This window comes from Chiloscyllium plagiosum, unplaced genomic scaffold (assembly GCF_037043375.1).
Source record: "Chiloscyllium plagiosum isolate Xiang-an unplaced genomic scaffold, Cpla_swu_hap1 HiC_scaffold_9, whole genome shotgun sequence".
In the NCBI taxonomy this organism is placed as follows: domain Eukaryota; kingdom Metazoa; phylum Chordata; class Chondrichthyes; order Orectolobiformes; family Hemiscylliidae; genus Chiloscyllium; species Chiloscyllium plagiosum.
In genome coordinates this window covers 47,960,794-47,972,451 of record NW_028270147.1, presented here as the reverse complement: position 1 = coordinate 47,972,451, position 11,658 = coordinate 47,960,794, and the positions used below count along the sequence as shown (strand labels likewise).

General features: G+C 35.3%; 1 protein-coding gene across 1 annotated transcript in view; it reads right to left on the bottom strand.

Moving 5' to 3' along the window:
• Positions 1-9,549: 9,549 nt before the first annotated feature.
• faf1 (Fas (TNFRSF6) associated factor 1) overlaps positions 9,550-11,658 on the bottom strand; it is a 414,762-nt gene continuing 412,653 nt past the window's right edge. The window contains exon 19 of the mRNA XM_043699221.2: positions 9,550-10,131. Within this exon, the coding sequence (XP_043555156.1) occupies positions 10,048-10,131 (84 nt within the window). The 3' untranslated portion in view covers positions 9,550-10,047. The remainder of the gene's footprint in view (positions 10,132-11,658) is intronic.

Sequence of the window (11,658 nt, the reverse complement as noted above, 5' to 3'; positions counted from 1 at the left end):
TGGGGCTGTTTTCCCTGGAGTGTCGGAGGCTGAGGGGTGACCTTATAGAGTTTTACAAAATTATGAGGGGCAGGGATAGGATAAATAGACAAAGTCTTTTCCCTGGGGTTGGGGAGTCCAGAACTAGAGGGCATAGATTTATGGTGAGAGGGAAAAGACATAAAAGAGACCTAAGGGGCAACCTTTTCACACAGAGGGTGGTACGTGTATAGAATGAGTTGCCAGAGGATGTGGTGGAGGCTGGTACAATTGTAACATTTAAGAGGCATCTGGATGGGTATATGAATAGGAAGAGTTGGAGGGATATGGGCCGGGTGCTGGCAGGTGGGACTAGATTGGGTTGGGATATCTGGTCGGCATGGACGGGTTGGACCGAAGGGTCTGTTTCCATGCTGTACATCTCTATGAGTCTATTAATTTTAAGTACTTGTTAAAAGCAGGTTTTTAAAATATTTCCTCCTGAATTACTTTGATTCTAGTTTTAATCAATTGCTTGGTCATCCTTTACAGGTTTTTAAAATGTTTTGAATTCTCAGGGTTGCTACTCTCTGGCAAAACAGTAAACTGCACTCTTAAATTCAATAACGTTTTCACCACCTCTAGTTGTCTATAGCTGTTTTAAATTTTCTTTATTAATGGAGGTTTTATTCTTAAAGTATCTTCATGAAGATACATTAATTTAGAAAGAATGTTTGCGAGTTTTTGATTTATAGACATCATTTACTTCAGAGTTTAAATTTTGAACTGAATGGCAAATGGATTTTGCTCTCTGTGAGAGAGGGGTACAGGTATTTAACTTGTCAGTCTTTCTTGAGCCATGATTTTTAAATGAGCATGTGTGAGGGAACAGCTCTTGGAGTGATAATCAGAATTTGTTTGCATGTGAGAGTTTTAAGTTGAAAGGAGTAAACATTAGAAAATATTAGCTTGCTTTCAGTTTAGAAGCAGGGATTTTTTTGTGCTTGGGATTACCCACAGATGGTAAATTGTGTGGTTTCAGAAGATCCAGCTGATGGCAGGTATAAGAATGGTTTCTCTTGAACAAAGGAGTCGTCAAAACAATTTGGTAGTAGGTTACTTCAGTGTAAACATTTTACGTTAAAAATTCCAGACCAAAGGTGTTTGGTTAAAAACTTCAAGGAGTGATTTGAAACTAAGAATATCTAATTTCAGTTCTGACAAATTAACGTAAATGCCAAATGCTCAAGATAGAGAACTGAAACAGTTAATTCAAACCTATAGCTGAAGAAAGAAGGGAATTATCTCTGGCATTTGAGTACTATGAACTGATCGTGTTGGGATTGAATGGATTTTATTTTAATGTTTTGAAATTTTATAAATTGTGTTATATATAAATAGCTTGGTTTGTTTTATTTTATAAGACCTTAAGACATTGGAGCAGAAATTAGGCCATTCAGCCCGAGTCTCCTCCACCATTCAATCATGACTGAAGTTTTCCAACCCCACTCTTCCACTTTCTCCCTGTAACCCTTGATCCTCAAAAACCCATCTATCTCCATCTTAAATATACTCAATGACCTGGTCTCCACTGCCTTCTGTGGCAGTGAATTCCATAGATTCTCCACACTCTGGCTGAAGACGTTAAACCTTATTTCCATTTTAAAAGGTCTTCTCTTCATGTGAAGGCTGTGCCTTCAGTTCCTACCAATGGAAACATCTTCCCAACATTCGCTTTGTCCAAGCCATTCAATTCTGTATGTTTCAATTAGATTCCTCCTCATCCTTCTAAACTCCATCAAGTATAGATTCAGAGTCCTCAAACGTTCCTCATGTTAAACTTTTCATTCCTGGTACCATTGTCATGAATCTCCTTTGAACACAGTATAAGGCCACTACAACCTTCCTGAGATATCAGGCCCAAAATTGCACACAATACTCCAAATGTGGTCTGACATGAGCCTTATTGAGGTTCAGAAGTACATCCCTGCTTTTATATTCAAGTCGTCTCAAAATAAATGCCAACATTGCATTTGCCTTCCTAACTACTGACTCAACCTGCAAGTTTACCTTGAGAGAATCCTGGACTAGAACTCCCAAGTCTCTTTGCAGTTTAGACTTCTGAATTTTCTTCCCATTTAGAAAATAGTCCATGTCTCTATTCATTTATTTTACATAATATATTTTATAAAACTAAAACTGCAACATTGTGTGTACATGTTTCAGTGCAAGATCACCACATTAATAAATAAATGATTGATTAAGCCAGATTTCAGCCTGGGATCGGACTTGTCCAGCAGTAACATCAGCTTGGATCACAACTGTTTTGATTGTTCAAGTTTTTTGCTCATTATTTTTGAGTACTGTTCCATTCTTTTTCTTCATTGAATTGATTTATTTCCAGAAGGCAGGTATAAGAATGGTTTCTCTTGAACAAAGGAGTAGTCAAAACAGTTTCCATTTTGTTGTGTCTTCTTTTTGCTTGACAAGATTTTTGATGCAATTTTCTTACCAATTTATGCATTTCTATTTACTTGTCAGGCTCTGTGCACTAAATTTGTACTTATGTTTTGACTGTTCTATTTCATATATATTATGGCTTTTTTTTCTCTCTTGTATATTTCAATTAAAATTATTTATCATTATGAGGTTACATGTTAATAGAATATTTCCTCTCCTGTAGGAATCTAGAAGTTCGGAGCACAGCTTCAAAATAAGGGGTGTCCTATTCAAGGCTAACATGAGGATTATTTTCTCTCTGAGGCCCATTACTGTTTTAAATTCTCTTCCCAGTGAGCAATGTAGTTCATTGAATATATCTAAGGTTGAGTATGATAAATATTTGGTTAACAAAGGATTCAACAGTAATCAGGATAGGCAGGAAAGTTGAGTTAAGGACACTTCAGAGTAGCCATGATATTACAGATTGGTGAAGCAGGTTCGATAGCAGTGAATGGCCTACTCCTACTCCAATTTCTTATCTTCAGTTTCACCTGTAATTGATCTTTTCTTGTTCCACTTGTGGTTTCCTTGCCTGCTGCCTTCCATATATTCCACGATCTTCTGTCTGATCTCCTGTCTTCTTCCAAAATTTTATTTCTTGGAAGTGCTAATCTGAAAGCCTTTTTCTAATTTGGTATTTTGCATCAGTTCAACAATACACCTAACTGAGCAATTAAACATGAAACTACCCATTATTTTGTTGGTGATTTTGTAATTTCCTTTCAGAGATTTGAACTATTTTTAGGTGAGTTGACGAGTGTGGTGCTGGAAAAGCACAGCTGGACAGGCAGCATCCAAGGACCAGGTGAATCAACGTTTTGAGCATAAGCTCTTTATCAGAAACTCCTGATGAAGAGCTTATAGTCCAAACATTGATTCTCCTACTCCTCGAATGCTCCCTGACCAGCTGTGCTTTACCAGCGCCACGTTCTTCGACTCTAATCTCCAGCATCTGCAGTCCTCACTTTCTCCCTATTTTTGCATGAGCCCTAGTGACCAGAATAAAGTAATATTTCATCACTTGCAAGGTATTAGGATCTTAGATGCAACGTTGGAATGAACCTGTCTAGGATTTACATTTGTTTATATGTAAGCAAATATGGTATGACACACTTAGGAGCATAAAATTAATATGTTCCTTTTCAAACAGAAACCAATCTCCTAGATGATTCCTAGAAAAAAAATCTAAACAATGCTTTAAATAGACAAAATATATTTTTACTGTAAAAAGACACATGTAGCTGATGTATGTTTAAAAAAAACCTACCTGTTAGCATACCACAAATAGTGCCATCTACTGCACACCTGTGCTCCTTTGTAATGCTTACTTTTAAACAGAACATAAATTGCAATTCTGACAACACTATAAATTTAGCTAAGTTAACCAATTTAGAAACACAAGATGTGGTACAAAATCAATTTAGTACTGCAGTGAAATCTGAAGGCTGAGGGTTAACTGATCTTGGGTGGCTTACATGAAGTGTTTTCCCTTTGCTTGTACCTAAGTGACCGTAAAATGTAATCCATCACTGACAAGATGAACAAACTCCCAAACCATTCCCAGGCATTTTACACCTGAAAACTATAGACTGTGCCAATTTAGAAGAATTTTATTTGCTAGAATATCACAGGGTTGTGCACTAAGTGCCAAAGGTCTAATATTGAGGCTCAGCTGTGGAGCTGCAAATACAGGCATTCCATTCAGCAATTTGTTCTCCTTCTTTCCCCAAGACAAAGTGCAGTGATTGCAAATTTTCATTACATGGTCAAACAGGTGACAATAATGAAGGTCTGGGTTGAGAAAAGCCTTGATGAGGCTTTCTGAGGATTTCACTATTGCGCTGCATCTAGAAATATTCAACACATTGTAAAAAACAAAATTATTTCTATAGTTTGTAGGTAAATACAACAAATGAGGCCATAAGGAGCATGAATGCTATACTGTTTAAGAAAATCACCAGGACAGATCCATCACAGATGGCCCAGTCAGGAGTGACCCTCGGAATCTACAATATTGGCTCCAGATTCCATTTACCCTAATGCATCAATGGGTAAGGAAACCCACCTCTGAACAGGTTACTGAGTGAAATATGTCAAAAAAAAAAGGAAGAGTACAGACCAGACTGCTGCCTTATGAGCACAGATAAAACTGGTCATCCTTGAGGGGCTGTGGGCCACCATCAGCATAATTGTGCTTAACCATAATTTGACAACTAATGGCCATTGTGCACCATGTACAAGATACGCCACAGAAACTTACCAAGGCTTAACAGCACCTTCCAAATCTGGAGGACATAGGCAACAGATGCATGGAAACACCCACGTCCTCAAGTACTGTACTCCCATTCACAAATATCCTGCCATCTTTAAATGAAAACTGTTGCCCCAAAATTCCCTTTCTTTGAACTTGCTCCCATGTTTCAAGTTTATATTCATTTTTCCCAAAATTTCATTTTTATGTCTGCTGGTTTTGGTACCAGCCAGAGCACCAAAAATATCTCCAAGTCATAAACAACATCTGTTATCCTGACTCTAGTGTTATTAGCTTTGCTTTGATCCACATTAGTAACTTTATCAATACCTGACTAGTTGCAATTCCAGCCTGAATTTCTGCACCTTTCCTCCTTCAAGGTTCTCCTAAAAACCTCACTGACAGAGCTTTGAGTTACACTTCCTAATATCATTATTTGGCTTGTAATCTCTTTATTGTTTTCAAGTTTGGGATATTGATATTGTTTAAGCAATGAAGGTGATATTGAATTTAGGTAAGAAATAAAGAAAAACAAATCAGCGTAAAAAAGAAAAAAAGTGAATTTAAATATCTCAAGCAGGTCTGCAGACAGTAAAAAAAGTTTAAAAACAGATTTGTAGTACGCTATATAAGCATACTTGAATCCAATTATTCTTACAAGTTCAAATGAAGGCTTAAGACAAATATACAGAATTATATTTATTATAAAAACTTTTAACGATTGCAATGTACTTTCAATTGAAATGTTTATTCTTAATGTCTATCAAAATTATGTCATTGGATACTTGTGTTCCCTACATGCAGGTTTCACACTATTTTAAAAGCTAAAACATAAATCTGAATCGCAAAAATTACTGCAAGTGCTACTTTTTTTTATACGACACTTAGGTACAATAAAGGAACCTGCATGCTTTGCCAAATAACCTGTAAAGTAGTACAAGGCCAGTTGTACTGGGCAACTTATGAAGCTGTAGACAAAGGTTAAAGAATATATAATGGTAATGACTTTTACTGGTTAAAGGAAAACCAGTATGGTTTTAAAAGTTGAATGTTTTTCATTAATGTTCAAGATGCAAGCATTGTTTATCATTGGTTAACTTTCATCAACTGGTTTTACTGCATACCAATGCTAAGACTAGCACAAGTTACATTTGATATAAGGAAATTCATATGACAAACTGCAATGTTAGATAGCATTTTAAGTTTAGGATTTAAGCAAATTTTCTAATTACAGTTAATTTTGACATCTCAGTGATAGCAATATAAAAATAACGGATAGTTAGCTTTAAAAATAATGCAAAAAGTTTGGTAGAATTTGTCTAAATTTTACATTTCAAATATTGAATACTTCATTTGGTAAGTGGACCAAACATTGTATCACTCTGAATACGGTATTTAGAATTTTATCCAAAACGATAATGTTCCAATAATCCTCTCTAAATAAGATGTAGTTCACACAATGCACATCCATAGTTAACATATACATGTAAAACCTCCTTAAAATCTCCTACATCTTTTGCACCAATGTAACCATGAACAAGATTCAGATATAAATACATAATCAATATCATTCTTAATAATGAACCTCCACATTTTTGCATGCCAAGAAGAAATCTCTACACCCGCTGTATTTCTGCTGCATTCAGGAGAATATCAGTTCTCATCTTACTTCAACAACTGTAAAATTTAAGTTCCCAATTGAAAAACCCTAGATATTTTATAGCCTTTGCTTGGGAATTATTTTTACTGAGTTAATCATCAGTCTGCTGTCAAATAATTAACTGGTTAAAATTAAATTTCTTATTTTTAAAGCATTTTTCTTTATCAACTTGTTTGGGCATGTTTTGACACACATAACTGGCCATCAAAGATGGACTTGAACCCAGATCTTCTGACCCAGAGAAGAACACAAACACTGCACCACATCTGTCCCGTAAATGGGTACTTTGATATTCAATGCCAGTTTGATCAAAGAAGGCTACCATTGCCAACAGTGACCAACTGCATTCATTTGTTTGTGAATGTAATAGTCATTTCATACAAAAAGGGAACTGAAACACAACAAAAATTGCTGGTGCTAACCTCTAGAATATCCTATCAAATACAGTTAGTCCTCTAGCAATGCTTATTGTTAGAAGTTTAACTAAGACTTAACAATGGAAAGAACAGACTTTTGAATATTCCCAGCATGGTTTTCTACAGCTTGTCCAGAAAGTCACATTAGTCAATTACTCAAGCAGCAGTCTAATTGGCAAGATAGCAATACAAAGTATATTATTACATTCAATGAGCACCCCAGTGCGAAACACGAGATTAATCTTCACTAACAGTTCCTCATAACTAATACATTTCATCTCTGGCATCTGTTTTTACAGTTACCTGTATTTCTACTGATAAAACCTTGACTTGCATTGATTCCTCGCAATACATTTTTAGTGACAATTTGTTTGAAACCATATCTCAAACAGGTATCACCTCGAATTTTTGTTTTGTGTGAAGCCCATAAAAACCAATTTTGTGGAAAGTCACATATGTAGCATTTATATCCACCTTGTTATATTATAGAACTTCTTCAAGATTAGATTGTGGTGATTTGTGTAGTATATAAGTATATTACAAGCATTACTCAGATAAACCGACAAGATGTGGTTGCATATTGATCACGTTAATAGTCTAATAATCCAGAAGTCTGAACTAATAACCTGGAGACACATGTTCAAACTCCACAATGGCTCTGGTAAATTTAAATTCAACAAGTTAATAAATTGAGAATAAAAAACAAGTATTAGTAGTGGTGATCATGAAACTACTGGATTGGCATAAAAACCCATATGGTTCACTCATGTCCTTTGGGAAAGAAAATCTGTATGCCTTTACCTTTCTGAGCAAATCCAGCCCATAGCAAAGCAGTTGACTCTTAGCTGCCATCTGAAATGGCTTAGCATGCCACTCTATTGTGTTTATGAAAGAAGATCACCAGCACCTTTGAGGGCAATTAGGGATAGACAATAAATTCTGGTATTGCCAGCAATGCCCATATCTCATGAATGAGCAAAAATAACTTTCGACATTTACTAAAAAAGATTTCGGGTATTAAAAGAGTTCTCAAAATCATGAAAGCAAAATCAATTCCCACGAACTAAACCCAAAAATAACCATGATAATTTTACATTAAAGACCTTTGATTAATGAGAATACTCCACATAAAAATATTCTCATAAGGTCTGATGTACATAGAAGACCAAAAAGGTTTTTGGGTGGAGCAGTTTAGAAGACATAAAAATTCTTTCCAAGCTGAAAAACATTGAAATTTACCATGGCACAGAACAGCATTTGAAACATTACCAAGCCTTCTGTTGAGCAGATGTTTCAGAAAGTTAGTACTTAATTGTTCTTGGTTGAACTGAATATAGACCATTCTTGGAGCTTCACTTTACAGTTACATCTTCCTGTATTCTTTCCAAACAATGATCATTTCTCTCCTTCAAGTTGTCGACAGTTCTTGCTAAATTTGGAGTCGATTGCCATTTCCTAGCAAAGCATTCAATATTTTGTTCATTCTTTTCTTGAAAACTAAGATAAATTAAAGTCAAAATATTTAAGATCATGACCTCTCATTTTGATTTTACCAATTGATGGAAATAATCTGCTTATGCCTCAATTCCTTTTACCATTTTGCACATATCTATTACATTCTTCTGACGTAGGGAACACAATATTGATCTTCACTAACAGTTCCTCATAAGTAATGCACTTCATCTCTGGTATTTGTTTTTGGGATTATTCATTTCATGCATGAAGGGCTAAAAACTGCTATATGGTACTTCAAACATGACTGACCCATCATACAGCACAGGCTCATTACCTCTATTTCTACTGATAAAATTTTGACTTGATCATCACCCAGATCCCTTTGCTTAATAATCGACTGAGAAACTTACCAATTGGGATTCTTATGCCATTTTCATTCCTGATTTGCATATTAAATACCATCTGTCACTTACCTGCTATTCTCTTAGATTGTTTATGCTTTCCAGTAATCTCCTCCCTTCTTCTTGGCAGTTCATTATTTTCTGTAGATTTCTATTTTAAGCACACTTTGGTCAATCCACCAATTATTTCTCAGTAAGTGATGTAATTTTCTTTTCTATATGAAGCTGAAATGTGTGTAACCTTGGTTTGTTGATATGCATTTCACAAATAAGAATTAACAAACTTACATTTATATCATACTTCCATGACTTGAGGGCATCTCAAGTAGTGGACAGCCACTGAAGTACTTTTATATGTAGTCACTGTTGTAACGCAAGATTTAATGCAATGTAATGCTTTCTTGAGGCCTTGCTTCAGGTAAATAGCTTATATAATTTGTTAAATTAACAAGCTGTAGCAAAAGCTGCTTTAGTTACATCTAAATTGACTTGCTTAACTTATTAAAAATATTATGTTATGAGGAAGATTATATCATTACTGTTGAAAATGAAAGCTGTGAGATCTAGGAGAACAATATACATACATAGAAAATAACGAGAAAATTGGCAAAAGATAACTCCATGTCAATGTGTTTGGGCATAATAGTCTTGACTAGTTTCTCTCGACATCAATTTATTCCTGTATAATATATACCAACAATTAGTTACTTCTCCGACTCCCTAAAGAAGAAAGAAGCAGCACTGAGCATGTGGAATAGGTTCAACAAGAAATAAGGCTGCAAATGAAAGTTTATATCCTTACACTTTACCAAAGCTGAAAACCAAATAGGAAAATCACATGGTATAAAAATGATACACTTTCCAAATAATACTGTAAATCTCCACGGCCAAGAATGACCCCATACCGACTGTGAAATCATAAATTAGGCTTTATGTAGAAATCCAGACATGGAATTATGCACATTTATGAGCATAGTCTCAAGTATGTATTGAATTAAAACAAATACAGAATTTTAAATCAAAGCACTTGCTTCAAAAATTGGGTGAATTGTAATACAGGGTTTGTGGTTGAATGGGTACAAAGAAACCAATTCTAAACTAAGATAATTCTCTTCACCTTTGAATAGTGCATCGATGAATAAACATAGGCTAGAATAGTGTGAAGGGTGGAAGTCAGTGTTCATCACAGATCGCTATCCTCCTATATATCTTTGTAAACATCTACAATTCTTGAGAGGTTGGCAGCATACAGGCATTTTACAATGATGATGTTGATTTAAGAGTTCTGGAAGAGGCAGATAGTTGTGGCATGTGGCTGGACAAAACAAAGAAGGATCTTGAATCTTTCAGACATAAGCTGAGCTTTTATCAACTATTTGAGAAGTCAGAGTCCCATGGATGAATTCATTCCTTTGCTTCCAGGAAGAGTGTTTCCTGAGGATAGAGTTTCACCTCCATTAATGTTTCGGTTGGATCAAACTGAGATACCTGTTGGAAAGAAAAAGAGTACATTAGACAGTAGTTCAGTATAAAAATTCTAATTTTGACACGTTGACATTTAATTAGCTTACTGTTTCACTGGCAGAAAAGTGGATTAAACAATAGTTGTCCTCATTTTCCCCACACAGTAGACTTGATACCTTTTAATAAGAAACATGTGGAAGAACAAACTGTTCATTGCTCGTTTAACCTGGAATCTAAAGATCTTTGCATTTAGTCAGTTCTCTTCTTTGTTACATACACTTCATCTTGGACCATTTTAGCTCTATTAGAAACATTGTCCTCTCCTGAACATCGAACTCTGTTGCCAACATGACCTGAATCTTGGACACAGGAGCTTAGGTCTTCCATTAAAGTGGAACTGGGGCATGATTTCAGTAGAGCAGGACCTCTTTTTATTTTTCTACCTTGGTTTAATTAATCTTTGTAAACTTCTTGGCATCCATGCTGAGTTCATGTAGAAGGGAGGGTAGCAAATATCTAAGAGAGAAACTTTGGAGGCCAGTTCCTACCAGTAGCTTCAATAATGCGATGATAAGGTGTACAATAAATATTCAGCTTTACCAAATTTAGCATCAAACGCTATGCAATTATTTTTTAATATCATTATCCACAGAAATGGTAATCCCATGAAAACAAGAATTAGGAGGAGGAGTAATCCCTTGAAGCTACTCACCATTCAAAAAGGCTCTGACTGACCTAACTTTGGCACAGATCGCCAGCAGTCAGTTATGGCATCTGTAATCAGTGGGTAAGAACTGAGGTCTCTATCTCAGATTATGGAAATATTCAGGATAACAATTGGCTCTATTTATGTTGCTTCACAATACAACTGCTTTACATAGCCAACATATTATACTTCATCACATATACCCATCAGAAAATCCAAGAAAGAGCAAGGATGAGTGAAAAGTTGCCAGATAAAACTTCTGTTATACTTCCTATCTTCCTTTCTTCCACTGAAAATGTGCACAAAGAGGGCAGACGGTCCTCATTGGAATAATTACTGACAATAGAAGTCAAAAATAGTACAGGCATGGGAGAAATAAATATTCGTCATGCAAAAATGTATAGTGTGAAGATATACATGAACAAATCTGTCATTTTTCAGAGTTCAATTTTATATGATTATCCTTCACAGTATATTAGTAGAGATCAGAAAAAGAATAATTACGTTTGTGACATTCTATTAAGAATTCACATTCAAGTCTATAAAGTTGTAAAAGAATCATCTGTTAAGTAACAAATGAAAGTAACATTTAAACACTGCTTCACAACAACTAGAGCATAGTGCCCTTCCAGGAACTATTGTGCAAGTGCAGTGAGGTGGTAACAAGGTCATTGTGGTTCATTAGAAGAAAAATTCCTGCAATTCAGCATTCAAACAGGTGGGATGTTGAAAGTATTAATTTATGCTGAAAAGTATGAATAATCACCATTCACAATCTGTTCAAGTAATTAAATACTTTTCAACTGTAATCAATAATGTTAAGGCTTATTTTTTAAACTACATTT